The 21,756-nt window shown below is 33.3% G+C and overlaps 1 protein-coding gene across 1 annotated transcript in view; it reads right to left on the bottom strand.

The window, feature by feature from the left end:
- The window catches only part of LOC113369785 (CUE domain-containing protein 2), a 159,712-nt gene that overhangs the window by 66,335 nt on the left and 71,621 nt on the right, over window positions 1-21,756 (bottom strand). Inside the window, exon 4 of the mRNA XM_026610356.1 lies at window positions 12,463-12,579. Within this exon, the coding sequence (XP_026466141.1) occupies window positions 12,463-12,579 (117 nt within the window). The remainder of the gene's footprint in view (window positions 1-12,462; window positions 12,580-21,756) is intronic.

Here is a 21,756-nt window from a genome sequence, read left to right as displayed (position 1 = left end):
TATATCAAATCCTCGGAATAGCTATTGAGTCAAATTCAATTAGCTATTCCGAAGGGGTCTAACTAACCCCCATCCGTAACACTGTATCTTCGAAATGGCTGGACCTGCGTTTGCCAAAAACTAATCACCAATTTCTAATCATTACAAATTGAATATTTTTTAGATCATTCAAATCGCATTCTCCGTTCTCTCAAAAACTCGATTTCTATTTCCTGCACTCTTTGCTTTTTATCTCCGTTGGACCTGCCGTTGCCAATAACTAATCAGCACATCTCCCTGTCAATAAGAATCAAATGTTTTTTGAACCATTGAAATCGGTTGATCCGTGCGCCCGTAAACGCGAACGAAAAAATGCGGACACACAAAACACAAACACACAAAACACGCACATATCCATTTTTTCTGAGGTATGCCAAAATGTTCAGAAACCTTCAGAACGTGAAGATATGGAAAAATTTTCATTTTCGATTTTCGGCCCATTACTATAACTACCCCACGGGAAGTTAAAAACATGATTTTTTTGTTTACAAATTATTACATTTTTTGCACTACGAACATACTTCTCTTCTAATAACATTTACAAAAATTGTATTTGACAAGAGTTTCATATGAGCAAATTGAAACGCGTGGACGGTATTGCTAAAAGGTTTTGTACATATTACGTCACTCAATAAGACCGTAGGACAATATATGGATGATGTAACTATGTGATCATCCATGTTATTTATAAGATGCAACAACTTTGAAAAGATAATTTTTTTATTGTACATAAAAGATTTACAACTGTCCGTACACTTAGTAAAAATATTGGTAAAAATTAAATCTAGGGCAGTAATTGATAGTGATTATTTGCGTAAGTAACCTGTGTTACTTCCACCTTAGTAGTACCACGCTTAGTAACTTAAGTTGTGTTGAATACATATTTCTTAATAGACATAATTGTAACGGATGTTTTCGCTTCAGCCTTTTAGGGATGTTGTCTTCAAGCAGTATTCTGGCCAGATCATTCGGGTGTTCAGCTAGTCTTTCCGCATTCTTCTTAGCGTATTGATGTATTTCCTCCTGCACAGTATTCATGCTTCTATCCTGATGGAAAGGCCAGCCTGGTACGTATCTAGGTGCGTTTAATAGCTTTGTTTTGAGTTTTTTTTGCAGGATGTTCATGTTCAATTTGTTGGCGCAACCCCACAGCTGAATCCCATATGTCCATATGGGCTTTAATATTGATTTATATATTAGAAGTTTATTGTGGGTGGACAGATGTGATTTAGATCATACTATGTCAAAATTTAATGACAATCCGACGATTTGTTTACAAGTTACATGGGTTTAAGAGACGCTACTTTTGAGTTGTTCGAAACCATGAATTCGAAGCAATTTCGTGGGTTGATTTATCATTGCTTTTTAATTGGTAAAAATACCATTGCTGCTAAAGTATCGCTTGATAAGTGTTATCTGGACTGTACCAAATCGACGCAAACGGTGAAGAATTGGTTTGCTGATTTTAATCGTGGCCGTACAGACACTGACGATGCTGAACGCCGGAAAATATGAAAAAAACCCATCGGAACAATCTGGAAAACTGATATAAAAAGAAAGTGTTGATCGTTCACGAATATTTAAATTATAAAAAATCACTGTGCTAAATGAGTGCCGCGCGAACTAACATTTGACCAAAACGAGTTGATGATTCGTAAGAGTATTTGGAGCTGGTTATTCGAAATAACCATTGAGTTTTTGCAACAATATGTCACCATGGATATGACCTGGCTTGACCACTACACTCCGAAGTCGATTCGGCAGCAAGCCGCGTGGCCTAGACACGATGACAAGAAAAAATGCAAATAATCAGCTGTCAAATTTATGGCGTCAGTTTTTGGGATTCGCAAATAATGATCTTTATCAACTATCTTGAGAAAGGCCAGACCATCAACATTGTATAACGTTATTGGACCATTTGAAGATCAGGAAGGAAAAACAACCCCATTTGAAAAGGAAAACCGTGCTGCTTCATCAGGACAACGTAAAGTGACAAATCGGGGAAAACAGTGACAAAAAACATGAACTGGGCTCCGAATTGCTTCCCCACTCACTATATTCTCTAGATCCGTTACCCAGCGACCATATCCAGTTCTCAGATCTCAAAAGAATGCTCGCCGTAAAGAAATTTTTGCCAAATAATGATATGATTTTGCGGCAAATTACAAATCGTACTACAAAAATGATTTCGAAAAGTTTATAATCGGTATTTCGTCTTCAAAAAACTATATTGAATAAAAAAAATGTGTCAAAAAAATTGGTTTTTCTTACAAAAAATTTCTTAAAATTTTGATTTTAAGTGATACTTCACCCAAATCTGAAGCTAGCTGGAATTCACAGAAACCCCCAATTTATACACATTTTTAAGAAACATACTCCGATATTTGTTGGTTTGAGATATGTTATATTTTATGTAGTTGATTTAGTTTTCACAGTATAATTGAAAAGTTAAATGTGGAAATTGAAACACATCAATTTATTTCGCAGTTCTACATTTAACATCATTCATATTGATGTATATACATTTTATTACAGAATATAATATGAAAATTGTGATTATTATTTTTAACTGAACTATAAATATTAGTATAGGATATGAAAAAAATTGAAACTATTCAATTACAGACGTGGGTACAGGACAACGCGTGCCGAATCTGCCATACCCGGCCGCTTTGTTGCGGCTTTTATTAAAATGCACCGAAGATTGAAGATTGAAGTTTGAATCTGATGGATTAATCAACCGTTTAATACTATTGAGCAAAACGTTTTTTAAACTTATATTAATAAAAAAAATGAAATAATTAAATTGAGGTTTTGGATAAAAAAGCACAATAACCAATAACTAAGTGACTTTTATAAATGAGCTATTCCCTATTTATTATCATGTATTTAGAAACTATCAACATGATGTATTTAGAAATGGTTTGATTGATCACATACCAATGAGTATTTGCTGAAGCCCTTTTTGCAAATTGTAACATTGTACTGTTGTTACTTCAGATTAATATTCAATATCTCTATTTTTTTTGCAAACAATAGGTAAACCATTTATCAACTATGTACTGATGTACATAGTACATGTACTATCTACGCGTCGGGAAATATTTGCACAATGGGAAAATGGGAGGGGTGGACAACCCTTGATAAAAACTAGTGGAGTGTATGGCATCGTGCCTTAAGGCAAATTGCTGGAACTTCCCGTACCGTAACGAAATGATCGAGAAATATTAAATGTTTTAAAATAGAATATAAACTAAATTGGAAAGTTGAAATTATTTGTTTAAAGTTTTTTAGAAGAGAATTAAAATAAAAATCTGAATTATTTTCGATATACAAAAAAAAATTGGAAAAAAAATCAAAAATCAATTATTTTGTAAAAACAAGTAGAAAGTTTTTGGAATCATTCATCAAATCGGACGCTTAGTTCTCTCAAAAACTGTCATTTGTTGCACATTTAGCTCTGTATCTCCGAAACCGCTGGACCTGCCATTGCCAAAAACTAATCACCCCTTCTCCCCGTCATTACGAATTGAATGTTTTTGGGATCATTCAAATCGGATGCTCCGATCTCTCAAAAACTCGATTTCTATTTTCAGCACTCTTTGCTCCGTATCTCCTAATCGGCTGGACCTGCCTTTGCCAAAAACTAATCAGCACATCTCCCTATCAATAGGAATCAAATGTTTTTTGAACCATTCAAATCGGTTGATTCGTGCGCCCGAAAACGTGGAAGAAAAATTGTTATCCATACATACATACACACACTCACACATACACACACACCCACATCCTTTTTTTCTGAGGTATGCCAAAATGCTCAGAAACCTTCAAAACGTCGAGAAATGTAAAAATTTTCAATTTCGATTTTCGGCCCATTACAATAGCTTACCCTACGGGAAGTTAATAAATTGTTTTTTTTAGTAAAATTGTGACTGCAAACTTGGTAAAAAATTCGCTTACTACAAATTCGAAAGTTGAAAATTGATTCCAAAATTAAAAAAAAACGTTAATAAATAGTTAAGTTCAAAATATAAAAATAAATAGTTTTTTGAAGTGAAAAGAGTTCTATGTATTTTTCGATTTCAGAAAATTAAAATAAAGAAAACTGTCCGCAAAACTTAAAAATAAATGTTAGGGGTGGACAACCCTTGATGAAAATAAATAGTATTTTAAAGTAAAAAGAGTTGTATGTAGTTTATCAATTCCGCATTTTTTTATTATTCACAGTTCATTTAAACAATCACATTACATATACTTATAAAATCTTTACTAAAATTATGTCAAATTAAAATTAAAACAAAATTTATTCTAAAATTTATAATACTAGGGGTGGACAACTCTTGTCTGATGGTTTAGAGCTGCAATGATCTTTTGTTTGTAGTTTCAAACCTATCTAAACAAAATGCTTGTTGAGATAATCCATAATGTCTTTCTGTAAGAAATATTTTTTTGTCCTGATGTATTTTTTCAATATTCACTTCATATCCATTTTTATTTTTCTCTTCTCTAATATTTGTATATCTTATTTTATATTATTATATTTTATTTTTATGGCATTATATTTATTCACTTCTGCTGGTTTGCATATCTTTAGATTATTGTAATTTTTTTCTGTATTGCATCAATCTGATAATTTCTTCTGTTATCCATGAATCTTTTATGGCTCTCATTATTTCCTTGATTTTTTTTTTTCAATGTTCCTTCTTATATAACTTTTAATGAGTCCTCTAATTCGTCCACTATTTTAGAGTTTATCTTACATGCTATTATCTTCTCTAGTCCTTCTAAATCTATACAGATTAATTATCATATTAGATTTTATTTTTGGTGTATCTTCTATTATTTGAAAATAAGTCGGGTTTTCCTTCCTGACGATAAAATTCCAGAACGCACGAACCGATTTCGACGATTTTGCATTCGTTGGAAAGGTCTCGGGCTCCGTGAGGTTTATAGCAAAGAAAATTGAAGAAAAATTCCAACAGAAAAGCGGAAAAATCTTTTTCCCATACATGAAAAAATAAATAAATAAATAAATAGTTACTTTAGCATGTACTGCAAACCAATATTTTAAGTAGATGGCGCCAGTAGATGCATTGTTTGACTGCAACTCATTTGTTTGACAGCTACTCATTGTTCTCTTCTCAGTTAATTTCATGTGACAAACCGGCATTGTGTTCACTGTAAAATTGTGAAACAAAAGTAAAACTAGTTGGTTTTGGTATTTTGCCTTGTGGCAAGTTACATAAACTTTCCGATTTGTGTAAATAACCGACATAATCCATGAGAGATAAATTAATTTATGAGTAGTTAAAAGTATTCAAAGCGGATTTATTACAAATTATTGAAAATCGAACACGTCAACACGGTCCGAGTATTTTTTAAAATCAAATTTTCAAAAATCAATAACTTTTATGATTAGGCCAGTTTTTTGTAGGACTTTAATTGTTTGCTATGTTCATTAAGACCAACTACTCTATCGTTATACCAAGTAAAACTACTCATTTTCTCAAACTTCGATGGATTTTTAAAATTAAACTACTTAATAATAATATTTCCGTAAGTGCCGTAATATTTCAGTAAGTTCTAAAAGACCATGGTATATATCGCCAAAAAAGTTTCATGAAAATCAGCTTAAATTTTTTTTTAACAGTTAATTACAAAGAAACGGCTCGGTAGATTTTCACCTAAAACTAATCAGTATCATTCTCAACTAATATCTTTCGAACAGTTTTTGATTTTTTAAAATCGATTCGCTAGTATGAGCTTAAATGTGGACAAAAAGTTTAACACTTTTTTCCAAATTACAAAGAAACGGCTCGGACGATCGTCGCACAAGACTCAGAAATGCTAGTCCTCATCGAAATACATAGAATTGCCTTTAATTTCTTGAAATCGGTCGAATCGTTTTTGAGAACGCACACACATACACATACACACACACATTATTTTTCCAAATTTGGTCTCATTCGATTTAGAATGGCTTAAAACGTCGAGAATACATAAAATAAGCGATTCGGATTTTTTGATGAAATCATAAATTTCTCCTTCGGGAAGTTAAAAATAAGTTATTCAATTAGAGACCATCAAATCAATCACGTGTATTGTGCAATTTTTTATTCAATTTCAACAACAGGCATTTGTCTTTGAGGGGTTACACCACTGTAGCAGCCAAAAAAACGTATTTTTTGCCATTTATTTCGGGCGGAAAGAAAAGTAATAAAATCATGATATTAAAGATAGTTATTTATTGTACTTTAAAGTAACAAAATAAAATATAATTGTAAAAAAAAAAATAAAAACGGCGGTACCACAGCTATTTCAACGATCCGCGTCAAATTGGAGGCACACGCTTGATGAGCACTTAAAAATGTAGTTTTAAATACACTGTAAAAAATTCGAATGAAAAAAAAATCAAATTGTAGCTATTTTGCGTGCCGCAAAAACTCGTTTAAAGTTTTGAAATAAATTATAGATAAGAAAAAATAAAAAATTGTCAGTTTAATTTTTTTACTATTAATCTGATATCCCAGCCTTTTTAACTTCCCGTAGGGTAAGTTATAGTAATCGCAAAAAAATCGAAAATGAAAATTTTTGCATTTCTCGACGTTTCACAGGTTTCTGAATATTTTGGCATACCTTAGAAAAAATTGATGTATGTGTGTGTGTGTGTGTGTGTTCGGATACAAATTTTCGTCGACGATTTCAAGAACACCGATCAACCGATTTAAATAATTTAAAAAACATTCGAATCGTACTGATAAGGAGACGTGCTGATTAGTTTTTGGTAGAGGCAGGTCTAACCGTTCCGAAGATACGGGGCAAGGAGTGCCAAAAACGGTAACACGGTTTTTAAGAGAACGGAGCGTCCGATTTTAAAAATTCGAAAAACATTTTACTTGTATTTTAAGATGAAGAATTGATCAAATTTTCATGAAGGCAGGTCTAGCGGTTTCGGAGATCTAATGAAAAAAGTAAAACAAAAAGCTATTTGGCGGTCAAAAATGATCATTAGACATATGCATATCAAATTATCAGATATTTTATAGAGATTTTTACAATAAGTATGAATTTTGTTTACATTCCTATGGGTCCGTACCAATGTTTATCCGTTAAACGGCGACGCGGCGCTTACGCGCTTTGACATTTCGTCTCTATGCAGTTAAAGCAGTACGATTGCTTTGAAAAAAAGTTCAGAATTTCCAAACTATGCCAAAATAAAGAAAACTTTCTTTTTCAAACAATTCTTTTTTGTTTCTCAAAAATCTGATTTTTCCGAAGTAAAATTTTTTCAAAAATTTTAATCGCTTTTAAAAAAATAATAATTTTTGGTACGGAAAGTTCCAGCAATTTGCTTAAGGCACAATGCCTTAATTGCCTTTAGACAGAATTCCACTTGCAGCTGGTTATTTTTATAATTTCTTTCTTATTTTCTTCCCTTGATAATATTATATCAGAGCGTCCTACTTTTGGTGCTTCCGTCAAAGACGGTTCGGCATGCTTAAGCAGTTTATAATCGACTTTAAGACAAAAATTACATGTTTAGATGACAATATTAATCTCCAAAACTATTATTATTTATAAAATATTGCTTAGACTATTGATGAAATTATCCCCAGCAATACCAGCCGCAATATAGTCAACCCTTATATGTGTTGACTCTGCACTGATCATCTATTGGTTAAAAATGCTTTACAGTTTATTTATGCAATATAAATGTTTAATGATAACTTATATTTGTATATTCAAGATAATACATGTTGTATAAGGTTGTCAAATATCTCCCTTCCGCTTTTTTGCTCTTTATTCAATGCTTTATAAAAAGTGTTACAGTGATCGTATTTAGTTTAAATATGCGCCGTTTTGTTCGATAATCTGTTTCCATCTAGACGGCAACTTCATAATACCTCCCTCGTAGAAGCCCCCCTCCTTATTTGCGAAGAACTTGGACAGCCACTTTTCACAAGCCTCTTTTGAGTTCAACTTTACACCACCAAGGGCATTCGCCATGGACAGGAACAGGTGGTAATCACTTGGCGCTATGTCCGGGCTATATGGTGGATGCGATAAAACCTCCCATCCGAGCTCCCGTAGCTTCTGACGAGTCATCAACGAAGTGTGTGGTCTGGCGTTGTCCTGGTGGAACACTACACCCTTCCTGTTGGCCAATTCTGGACGCTTCTGGTCGATCGTGCTTCAAGCGGTCCAGTTGTTCGCAGTAGATGGTAGAATTAAGCGTCTGGCCATATGGGAGCAGCTCATAGTGAATGATTCCCTTCCAATCCCACCAAACACACAGCAAAACCTTCCTGGCCGTCAATCCCGGCTTGGCCACTGTTTGGGACGATTCACCGGCCTTCGACCACGACCGTTTTCGCTTGATATTGTCGTATGTGATCCATTTTTCGTCGCCAGTCACCATCCGCTTCAAGAATGGGTCGAGTTCGTTCCGTTTCAGCAGCATATCGCAGGCGTTGATTCGGTCCAGAAGGTTTTTTTGCGTCAAATCATGCGGCACCTAAACATCAAGCTTTTTTTTGTATCCAGCCTTCTGCAGATGGTTTAAAATGGTTTGGTGACTAACTCCCATCTCCTGGGCGATGTCACGAGATGCCACATGCCGGTCTAACTCGATGTATTCCATGATTTGATCGGTATTTGTCGTCATAGGTCTTCCGCCAGCTGGCTTATCCATGGCGTCGTTTTCACCGGCTTTGAATCGTCGAAACCATTCCTCCGCGGTTCGAAGTGATAAAGTACCATCCCCCAAAACACCATTAATCTCACGGAACGTTTCTCTAGCGGATTTGCCTTTAACGAAGGAAAACTTTAAAATAGCGCGAATTTCGGCGTTAGTGAACTCCATGTTTACACGTCTATAACTGTTGAACGCAATATCCAAACTAATCATGCATAGCGTCGTTTTGTAGGTTATGTCAAGACCTTTCAAATTATGTATAGTATTGCCAGATATGAGCTCTGTAGCGCTTTGTACATAGCCGCGAAATTCAAAAGACAAAAAGGCGGAAGGGAGATATTTGACAACCTTTTAATTATGCTTTTATGTTATTGTACAATGTACATGTTGTAATTATGTTTTTTGTTAATGTATTTGAGCGGACGCGCATTAGTAAAAGCTCATAATTACCAGTAAAAAAGAAAGTTTTAGGTATGAAATATTTTTCCTCATATTCTAAAAGGTTCAAGTTATTTTAAGCCTAAATTTTCTTTTTCGTTTTTGGAGAAATCTACAGTGGTTGTAGCTCCTTAAGGTGGTGAGTTAAACTGTGTAAATTATGTGGATCGTGCATTTGAGGTTAAATACACCACTCTGTCCATAGTCTAAAATGCCTAGAGAAAAACATCGGCCGCCGCACAAGACATGCAAGCCAGCAAGAAGTGTATTCACAGAACTTAAGCGAAGAAAGACAAAATATAATAAGAGAAAATGCCCGATTGAGACAACGCGTGAGCACACCAAAAATTTTTTTGGTTAATGTACCATCCGCGAAAAAATTATCTGCTGTTACATTCCTTCTGCTTCCTATGAAAGCGTCCGTCAGCGTTAGGACAACAAACTTATCGATTGAATATTTTATTTATTTATTTATATTTAGGACCCATTTTAAAAAACCAAGAACTCGAATCGAAAGATATTAGTTGGGAATGATACCGATTAGTTTTAGGTGAGCCGATTTCTTGTAATTAACTGTTGAAAAACAATTTAAGCCGATATTTATGGAACTTTTTTTGGCGATATATATACGGCCTTACGACAAGTATAGGCAAGCAAACCTACTCCAATGATAAGACGTAATGCCTCGGCAACCACTAATTTCGAGGAGAGGGTTCTATTGAAACCTAAATACAGCTTTAAAGACAACTTGCCATATGTAGCAAGTTGTTTACCATTTTCTGCTTGAAGTTCGTAAAAACATTTGCTCGGCGGACATCTCAACAAACTATGCGGAGAGACGCAAACGTCAGACCTAATTCCTATTATGTTTTGTGATTTAGACTCTTTGTCTATAATAAAAATGCGAATTGAATTTGTTGGGCCATTAGTGAGTGCCCTTTATCGTTTTTCAATTTATAACTACATGGCTTACTCTACATCTTCTTGAAGTCTTTCCTCGTCATCCTTTGCGCTGTCATCAGATGTTTGATTCTCCGAAATCACTGCTTCTCGCTACCGTAAATAAATTACTTTGTGTCTTCGAAACGGCTAAACCCGCCCCTCTCTAAAATTCAACTAGGCCCCCGTCAACAGGAATCGAATGTTTTTTGAATCCATTTTATCCACGCACGAAATCATCGAACTTATATACGGACATGCATAAATTCATTAATACTACACACACATTCATCCATTTCTCAAAATGATCAGGAGAGGTAATATAATTTACCCTGCGGGAAGTTAATAAAAAACATTGTTTTTAACATAGAACATAGGCTTTTTGTAATGTGCCAAAATGCTTGATAACAAAATGCTCTTAAAATGCTATCGACAATCAAAGTTTCTAACTAACAGTACTTTACCCAAGAGTATATGCAAGTTCAGATTTAAATCATTTTATGAATATCGATCGGTTCAGAGATGCCCGCACATTGAAAGTTGCTAGGTAATATTCAGGCTTATTGCTTTTTTTTATTACTGATCAGTTTAAACAAGCGCGCACATCAAACGCATTTCATATTTACAAATAATAACCCCTTTTAACCAGAATTCATTTATAAAAGTAAAAGTATGGGAAATAAAAAAAAATTAAAAGAAAAACGGTTAGAGTTTAATGCATCACCGATTTCAAATTAGGTAACAAATTCACTTCCATAAATTGCATGTAAAATAGCAGAATATATAAGGTAGAAGATTAATGCAGTTATTCAGAAAATGAGGATTAAAATTAATTAAAATATCTGTGCTTGTTTTATAGAGCGGCGCAACAATGTCAACTGAAAAACGTTAATAAAATGCTGAAGCAAATACTGTATATGCTATACTCAATAGATAATGCATGTTGATAAGTAGTATAATGCACCATTTTATATGTTTACGTTCTCCAATATAAACAGACGAGTTCAGCTTTATAAATGGACCCTTCAAACTTAATTAATAATTTGTACTTAATTACATATTTTAAATGTTTTCCTCCTTTGCCTGTATTTGTAAGAAAGTTTTTAGTATTAAGCCCGGTGCACAGGACGCCAGATTTCACGACGCCGCACAGTTTGATACCTAGCAAGGATATGATAAATCATAATTTCCGATCTTGCCCGACATATTTTTCGATCTTGCCCGACATATTTTTCGATCTTGCTAGCCAGATTTCACGTTTAAGCTCTCTATTCACAACGGCAGTATCCTTATCATAACTTCTGTGTAAAACCGTTGCCTAGCAACGTCGGAAATCACAGCAACTTCTGTCCTCGAAAATTCCTGCCGTATTTTACGAATAGAGCCAGTCCTAATCGGCGATAGATGAATTATTTTGTGGCCGATATCTTCAGTGTACAATAGAAAAGCTGTATTTGATCACGTAAATATCAATTCGTACTTAATTCATGTACTTCGATTTTGGAAGCGTTCAGTTTTTATTTTGTGAATAGCGATGTGAATAAATGATTAGTTTGAGAAACGCAGTTCAGTAATTTTAAAATATTTAAATTTCCGAACAAATTCAAATTTTTTTTTTCAATTTTTTTAATTTTATCTGAAATATCAAAAAATTTCAATATTTAAAAAAAAATTTAAAAAAAGTCAAATCGTTTTATTTCAAAAATTTCGAAATTTGCAAAAATACTCAAAATTTAAAAGAAACATTAAAATTTGCAAACCTTTTTAATATTTTCATATCAGTATTAATCATCCAATAAAGCATTTTATTATCATTTAATTATTATTATTTCATTTGATTCTTAGAAATATGAGATAAAATCATCTTATGAATTCTCTGTTTGTACACTTATAAGCATTACTGTATTTTAGGCCTATAAAATATGAATTGTAAAATTCACAGTATATATTTATAATAATCTATTTCAAAATGCACAATATTACTATTAATCAAAAAATAAATAAAAATCTGGCGCAAAATTCTTTCTCACCTTACCAGAAAACTTGACAGAAATCCTGTTACAAGGAATACTGGCGTCGTGTGCACCGGGTATTACTTAAGAAAAATAAAGCTTTCCAACTAAATTACAAAAAAAAAGAATAAAAAAAAATTATATAATTTTCTAAAAACAATACTTCAATTTAACTTGAATAGTTTATTGCGGAAATAATTAGTTTGAAAATATTCAATCATAAAATATTTCACAATACTTCGCTTTGTTCAAACAGAATTTCAGCGCATATTAAATAATTGGCAAAGTTTCATTATTAAATTATTATATTATAGTAATTAATAGTTCAAAAGGACTAACCTGTGGTAAAATATCATTCAAACTCAAATTACTGAGGGAAAGATTCGATGTCTTGAGATCTTCATGATTCGTGCAACGTTCAAGTTGAGACGCAAGTTCAATAATCCAACAGCAAATCTATAAAAAAGAATTAAGAGTTTATTATTGCACTAAAGCATAATAGTAGAAGAGCCAGTGAACTATTTGACTAACCTGTTTTCACAAAGCCAGAAATTTTTTTAATGATATTTTATTATCGGCCCATTAAGAAAGTACCATTCTGGCAGTCATTCCGCGGTTGCGTCATCATCCCTTCAATTTGTGAAAATGCAAAAAAAACTGTTTTTATAACTTGCTCGCACAAGGCTCAAATTTTGAGGGTGTCTTCTTTTAACTGTTCAGAAAGCATATGTAAAAAGCCAGCCCATTCTGACGGTTGCAAGGGTCTGCCAGACGACGTACATAATAGTCACGACGCGCAAGGGTGTGGGCGCATTGCCATACATAATTGACTAATACCCTTGTATTTGAATAATTAATACGCCATTTTAAAGGTCATTTTGAAAACATCCGTTATACCAAACTTCAACTTTGTATCTCACCTTATGGCCGAGATATCATTGAAAATATGCCAAAGTGGCCCCTTTTTCAAACTCAATTTTTGGCGTAACCATAAAAGATATCGAAAAAAAAAAACGTGATTTCACTCATATTGGCTTAAATCACATAATGTACAGTAATATATGCTAAATAATCCTTTATTATTAGCTAAAAAGGATAAAATAATTTTTCAATTAATGTTTTCGGTTAGTGTGTTTTGTTTAATTACTTTATTATTAGTGTTATTTAAAAGCTTATTGTTTTCTATTTTAGTACTGCAAATATGGTTTAAATCAAATTTGTGGAACACATTGAAAAATTGAAGAAACCAGAATCAGTACACCCGCGCGTAACGCATCGCTTATCCGACCGAACGAATTCTATGCGGGCTACTATTAGCGTTACGCGCGGGTGTACTGGTTCTGGTTTCTTCAATTTTTCAATGTGTTCCACAAATTTGATTTAAACCATATTTGCAGTACTAAAAGAGAAAATAATAAGCTTTTAAATAACGCTAATAATAAAGTAATTAAACAAAACGCACTATCCGAAAACATTAATTGAAAAATTATTTTATCCTTTTTAGCTAATAATAAAGGATTATTTAGCATATATTACTATACATTATGTGGTTTAAGCCAATATGAGTAGAATCACGAAATTTTTTCTTCGATATCTTTTATGGTTACGCAAAAAATTTAAGTTGAAAAAGGGGCCACATTGGCATATTTTCAATGATATCTCGGCCATAAGGTGAGATACAAAGTTGAAGTTTGGTATAACGGATGTTTTCAAAATGACCTTTAAAATGGCGTATTAATTATTCAAATACAAGGGTATTAGTCAATTATGTATGGCAATGCGCCCACACCCTTGCGCGTCGTGACTATTATGTACTCGTCTGGCAGACCCTTGCAACCGTCAGAATGGGCTGGCTTTTTACATATGCTTTCTGAATAGTTAAAAGAAGACACCCTCAAAATTTGAGCCTTGTGCGAGCAAGTTATAAAAACAGTTTTTTTTACATTTTCACAAATTGAAGGGATGATGACGCAACCGCGGAATGACTGCCAGAATGGTACTTTCTTAATGGGCCGATAATAAAATATCATTAAAAAAATTTCTGGCTTTGTGAAAACAGGTTAGTCAAATAGTTCACTGGCTCTTAGACTATAACTTTACTTTGAAACCACATCAAATGATTCATAATGAAGATGAAACATAATGCAAGCAAGCAATTACTATCATAAGCCATTCACAATAAAAGAGAGAGATAGGATCTTGTTTATCATTCAATAATATATAAAATGACATGTTCTAAGTGTCTGCATAAGGTTATAGACATAGTTTTGCAAAATTTATTATCAATTGCAAACTATTCCATTTAAGAGCAATTGAAGTTAGCTCTTCTAAATTTTCATTTTTTAACTGGCCGTTGTGTAAGTTATTGTAATCATCCAAAAATAAAAATGAAAATTTATGCATATATTTACGTTGCAGTGGTTTCTGAACATTTTGGAATACCTTAGAAAAAATGGATGTTTTTTTTTGTATAGCGAAGGAAATGCATTTTTGCCTCCCAGACTAGTCTTTCGTCTGAGTATGCCGGACTCAATACCGTCTGGGTATAATACCGACAAAAATCTCAGCTTTGCCCTTACCTCTGGTCCCTGCAGAAACCGCCGTTAGGCATTACTTTATGCGGGGAGGATTTAGAATGTTATTCTTGCACTGAAATTATACTTATCGTTTAATTGAGCAAAGTCCCAATCGCTCTTTCACTTGCCATAGATCGCAGGTCAATTAGCACTTCTCTCGCAAATCTGTCTATGGAGTTCCAAGCAGCGTCAGTTGTCAGCATCACTTTTACAACAGTATCTGGGGTAATTCTGCGGCTCAATATCTCTTTTACATCGTTGCGTAGAGCACTAAATCGAGAGCACATGAAGAACACGTGCTCACCATCTTAGATTTCGCCCAAACAATATGGGCAATCCGGCGAGCTGTTGCGCTTGAAGCGCTGTAGGTAGGCTCAAAAACAGACGTGCCCAGATAGCATTTGTACAGTGTAATAATTAACTTCTCCATGCTTGCGATTTTGCCTTACTTTGATATTTGGAATGAGACGATGCGTCCATCTACTCTTCACCCAATGCTGTTCTGCGTTCTTCCACTCCCAACTTTTCAGGACTCAGTTGTTGATGTCTTCGTTGGTAAATTGTCTGTCTTTTCTCTGCTAAGTCTAAGATAGGCAAAGTTCCTGAAATGACGCACACTGCTTCCTCCGATATTGTGCGAAAAGCGCAATCAACTCTTAAAGCACTCAGACGATATATACGACATGCAGGTCCTGGCATTCTTCGCAATTTTTGAGTTTAGAGATAGAATATGTAAGTACCGCAGTAACCACTAATGATAGTAATATCCATCTGGTTTGGTTTAGGCCTCCAACAAAAGGTATCAGTCGAGCAAGACTCGTCCTAACTACTGACACTTTACCACTAAACTGTTCGCGCAAGGTAACAGATGTGAGGTTTTAACGTGATCTCTACATTTTGTATCTTCAGCTTGGTGGTCTCTATTGTTTTTCTGCTCGTGATGAAAACAGCTTCACTTTTTTGTTGTGCTGTTTGGAGGTTCATTGTTCCCATCCAGCGATTAATTTTTCTCATGGTTATGCCAAATAGACAAACAATCTTATCAATTTGTTTCGAAACAACTACTATGGCTACATCATCTGCATATCTACTAGTTTGACAGATGGTGGAATCTCCAGTCTCAAAAGACCATCATACATAATATTCCAAGCAAAAGGCCTAGAACGGAGCCCTGCAACACACCTCCTGTTATATTATATTCTTTTCTACCATCGCATGAATCGTACATTAGAATTCTGTCCGTAAAGTAGCTTGCGACTATATTGAAGAGGTATACCGCACGTTCTTGTCACGGAGTGCATGCATAATGCATGCCCCAGTTTGCAGAATTGAATGCATTTTTGATATCTAATGTAGCTACTAGACTGTAATTCATTGCACCACCCTCCCATCTGGTTAGAGCAATTGCTTCCTTGGTAGTATTAACTACCAAGTTTATAGCATCGATAGTTGACTCTTTCGGAAATTGCAATTGAATAGCAGATTGTCTGCTAGGAGTGGATCAACTAATGCATCTATTCTTTGGTGATTTAATGCTTCAAGAATTTCACCCGCTGTATTCAGCAGGCATATCGGCCGGTAGAATGATGGGAAAAAGCACTAACCTTTGCTGTTTCCATTTTCGTGGAAAATCTCCCTTTTTAGACATGAATAGAATCCAGGTCACATCCATGGTAACATATTTATGCAAAAACTCAGTTTTATTTCGATTGAACAGCTCCAAAAACTATTATGAATCATCAACTCATTATGCTATCGGTCATTATGCTACAGAGCTTTTTCGTATTTAAATATTCGCGGACGATATGTCTAATATATTCTATTATTATTTTTAGAATGTCAGCTATTTCAGGCATTTTCACTTTTCGGTTTTCATCCAGAAGTATTTCACTACTTGTGCATAATTTGTGAGACTATAACCTCGCTGAGAGATCCTTCCTTTCCTATGACCCTCTTTACGAAGAAAGCTGATATTTTCATTCCACCAATGCACAGATTGTCTTTGATTTATGCCATGCTTACGAATCATACTGACATCATGGCATTTAGTTACTCTCTCCATCAGCTCTGCAGTATGCTCCTCAGCGTATTCTGAAGTAATAAGTTTGCAATTTAAAGCTACTCTCATATCACTTTCATCAAAAGATTTTATTTTCAACCTAATGGCTGTAGATAACTTTACATGTCTTCTAATGTTTCTATTTGTTGATATTTCCCAGATGATTGCATTATGATCACTGGCAGTGTAGATACCTAATACATTCCAGTTGCAATTTTCTCTGACAAGGCTATTGCTAACAAAAGTAATGTCAATCATTGAGCTTGCATCGCCATTGACAAAGGTTGACTTATCACCACTATTTAGTAAAACCACATCCAGTGTAGTAAAGGCCTTTACCTTTTGCATTAGTCTTCCTACTACTCCAGTCTACTGCCCATGTGTTGATGTCACCGGCTATCGTTACGAGGTGGTATTGTTTTGCATCCTCTACTAGACGATCTAAGAAATCAATAAAATCTTATGGTCTTTTTAATTTTATGGTCGCTTTCCAAAGCTAACAATTTGCCTAAAGATTATGTAAATAATTTTCATAAAAAACATTTATATAATTGACTATTAAATTTCTCAGGTCACTGCACGCACTGTTAAATATTCTTTTATCTTCAGGTGATCTAGTTATTTGTCAAAATTATTTTTAATTTCTTTTTCTGTGCAATGATCTTTATAATTGTTGAAGTTTGATACTAAACGCTCTGTGTCTACTATGTTTATGTATATATATTTGTCTTTTGTTTTATGTAAAACAAGTGATTGTTAATGATATTTGTAATACTTGTGATTAGTTAAAGAATATATAATCAGTCAGTCTGTTTTTATCCTTCTGCATAAACGGTTGTATTATTATTCACATAAACTTTTAACATAAATTCTACAATAATATCTATGGACACAAAATGACTGTGAATATGATTTAGAGTGGGAGTCGATATTTTAGCTGCTGCAATAAATGCTTTTGTTAAGTTGTTGATACCGTTCTTTTTTCAGAGGAATATTACAGTTGATGTTATATTATATAATTACTTAGAGTATGTGTGAAGTATTTAGGAATTACTGGCGAACGATAAGAACTGAAATCCAAGTTTAATTTAATTTCTACGCACTCGTTTTTTAATATCAAAATATTATAAATCACAATTTAAAAGCAATTTATTGCATTTATAATGAATCATAAAAAAGTGGCAGGTCCAAAATTCAAATATTTTTGTGTAATTCAAATAACAACAAATATATTATAATATAACCAACTTAGGTAAGATGGTTAAAGGACATATTAAAAATCACATTTCACATTCACATTCGAAACATTGAAATTTTAGATATTTCAATAAATTTTGACAGTTATGAATTAAAAAAGCAAGATACTGTAAAATTATGTTTGTCAATATTCCTGAAAACTTCGAGATGCATCGACTTATGATTTAAGCCAATTTAAACTGCGACTTGCACATGTACTCTGTAGCGATATTTTTTGCGCAACTTGATTGGCGCAAACGAGTAGGCATGAGCACTTTTCAATGATATTAATTGCGCAATCATTCAAGTCGGCAAGTTCATTTGTGGGCCGCGCGTGGCAGGATATGTTCCGTTTTTGTATTACTCTGTAGCGAATAAATAATTCACATTTAGGAAGTTATCAATAATTAAAAGTATTTAAATTAGCCCTCTGAACTCTTTGAATTCACTTCTGATGCTGTAAATATGTAAATCAATAAAAAAGATATATTTTTAGGTTATGTCTTGACGTTTCTTAGTTGACATTTTTGATATGCTTGCGCAAATACTTGAGAATAAACTTGAGCCGTCTGTGGGCACTGTGAAAATAGGCATGGTTGCGCATTCATTCAGTTGTATACCTTTACGTCTGTGGCCGGCTTTGGATTTGATTTGCATACAATGTTAATTCGAATACGACAACGTCATCAAAACATCAAAAATCACAATTTAAAAACGAAACATTACATTTGTCAAGAATCATAAAAAATTACAGTTCAAAAATTCAAATGTTTTTGGCAAATTCAAAAAGAAGCATATATATTCGAATTTAACTAATAACGTTATGTGATAAAGAAAAAATTAATTTGAACAAATGATATATCAATTATTATATTTAAAATATTAAATTATTATTAAATGTCAAATTATTTTCACGTTCAAAAATTTAAAAAAACAAAACAAAATTAAAAACTCACAGTAGCTAAGATATTATTTATTTATTTTTAACTTCCCGTAGGGCAAGTTATAGTAATCGCAAAAAAATCGAAAATGAAATTTTTTATATATCTTTACGTTTCAAAACCTTCTGAACATTTTGGCATACCTTAGAAAAATGGATGTATGTGTGTGTATGTATGTGTGTATGTATGTGTGTGCGGATACAAATTTTCATCGACGATTTCGGGAACACGCATGAAGCGATTTCAATAATTCAAAAAACATTCGATTCGTATTGATAAGGAGACGTGCTGATTAGTTTTTGACGAAGGCAGGTCCAGCTGACAAAGATATGGAGCAAAAAGTGCCGAAAACGGTAACTCAGGAAGTAAGTGAACAGAGCATCCGATTTGAATAATTCAAAAAACATTTTACTTGTATTAACAAGATGAAGAACTGATCAAATTTTCACGAAGGTAGGTTTAGCGGTTTCGGAGATCTAGTAAAAAAGTAAAAAAAATGCCATTTGGCGGTCAAAAATGATCATTAGACATATGCACATCAAATTATCAGATATTTTATAGAGATTTTAACAATAAGTATAAATTTTGTTTAATTTCCTATGAGTTCCGTACCAATGTTTATCCGTTAGACGGCGACGCGGCGCTTACGCGCTTTTATATTTCGTCTCTATGCAGTTAAAGCAGTAGGATTGCTTTGAAAAAAAAGTTCAGAATTTTCAAAATGTTTCAAAATAAATGTTTGTTCAAAAAGTCTTTTTTCTAAAAAAAAAGTAAATTTTTTGTCAAAAATTTATAGTTTCTCAAAAATCTAGTTTTTTTAGAGTATTTTTTTTTTCAAAAATGTTAATCTCTTTAAAAAAAAAAAATAATTTTTGGTACGGGAAGTTCCAGCAATTTGCCTTAAGGCACGATGCAATGCGCCCCACTAGTTGTTTTATTGTTTCAACAGCAATCAGAACTCTTACTATATATGTTCTATAAGCTGTTTTGTTCAAGACTTATGACCTAAGATATTATTATGATAGGCAACCCATTGGTTCACCATTCTCCTACGTGTAAGGTTGTAGCTCTTACGTCTAATAGTTTACATATGATTGAATGATGCAACTATGTCCACGAAGGACGATTTCCACTTGGAATTATTATTGTGATCTATAACCCCAAGTAGAAATTTGACATCAAAGTTGCCATTTGTCAGACTTGACGATAGCGGGAGTCAAACCAGCGAACCTGGGACTAGTTGTTGCTAGCCCACGCTCTAACCGATATCGCAACCGCTGGTCCAGCTAAGATATTATAAACGACAAATTAAAGAAGAAAAGATCATAAAATTGAAAAAACTAGTTGAAAGTGGCATTTTGCGTTAAGATAGTTGTATGTGTGTGTAATAATTGACTTAATCAATCGAAATTGAGATTTGGATATTTAAAAGAAATTTTCAACTGCACGATTACGTATAGCATATACGTAGTCTCTGACAATAGTAATATTTTTTCACAACACTAGGACGTTTTGTAGTCTTATTTTTCCGTCGATTCCAGATAAATGGCTTTTCAGTTTGTGATATTCAAATTTTGTCACATCACATCAGAAAAGCGACCTTTGACTTCAAACTTTCATGAATTTTAAAAATTAATATTGGTATATTCTTTAGGACCTTGATGTCTATGAACACAAAACATTTCATCAAAAATTTTTTTCAACAAATACGAAGAAACTGCTCGGCCGATCTTTGTCCAAAACTAATCAGAACGATTCCCAAATAATATTTCGAAATGTTCTTGAATTTTTAAAAACGTAAATTTTTCACTTTTCTCTCGCACCAAACTGACAAACTAAAGTCTTGATCGAGATGCATCGAATGGCTTTTAAATTCTTGAAATCGGTGCAGGCGTTTTTGAGTTTTTTTTTATTACAAAATTTATTACAACTGGTAAATAATTTAATATCTAGTAACAATAATGAACAATAACATAATTTAAATAAAAAAGAGTATAAAATAAAGGATAGTATTTACATTAATTAGAAGAATATGTGCCAGCGGATCTTAGCTAAAAACTAATCAGGTCGATTACCGACTAATATCTTTCGAACAGATTTTGAATTTTTAAAATCGATTTAGAATTGCGGGCTAAAATGTGGTCAATTATTTTTTCACTTTACTGTTATTTATGAAGAAGTGGTTCGGTCGATCGTCGAGGAAAACTGGCAAACGATAGTCCTCATCGAGATACATCGATTGGCTTTTAAATTTTTGAAATCAGTCCAGATGTTTTTGAGAAAACGTCGATTTAACGCAAAAAATCTGTTCCCACACACACTTACTTTCTCCAAATTTGGTCTCATTCGATTCAGAATGGCTTGAAACTCGAGAAAACAAAAAATTAGCAAAACAGATTTTTTGATGAAAACAAACTTCTTCTTCGGGAAAATAAAAATGACAGTAATAAATATCGAATATTTTATCAAGGTCACAAAAATAATACAAAACTATTGGTGCATGGCATCGTGACTTAAGGCAAATTGCTGCCGTACCGTAACTAAACATTCGAGGAATGAAAATAATCAATAATTGTTTTAAATAATTTCAAATAGATTATTTATTAAAAATACATACCGCAAACTTATAAGTGCTTATTGCATTGGGCGACGAGCATATTCTACAAACAACTTATGTGTATGTTTGACAAGATTTTTTTTTAATTCTATTTTTATGATAATTTTGAATTTTTTTTAGAATTTCTAAATTTTTTGAAAATTTTGGAAAGAATCGATCTTTCTAAATTTTTTGAGAATTCGGAAGTTTTTGAAAATATCTAAT

This window comes from Ctenocephalides felis, unplaced genomic scaffold (assembly GCF_003426905.1).
Source record: "Ctenocephalides felis isolate EL2017-DRISC unplaced genomic scaffold, ASM342690v1 CF-g0.4_SCAFFOLD_01492, whole genome shotgun sequence".
In the NCBI taxonomy this organism is placed as follows: domain Eukaryota; kingdom Metazoa; phylum Arthropoda; class Insecta; order Siphonaptera; family Pulicidae; genus Ctenocephalides; species Ctenocephalides felis.
This window is presented reverse-complemented; position numbering and strand designations above follow the sequence as displayed.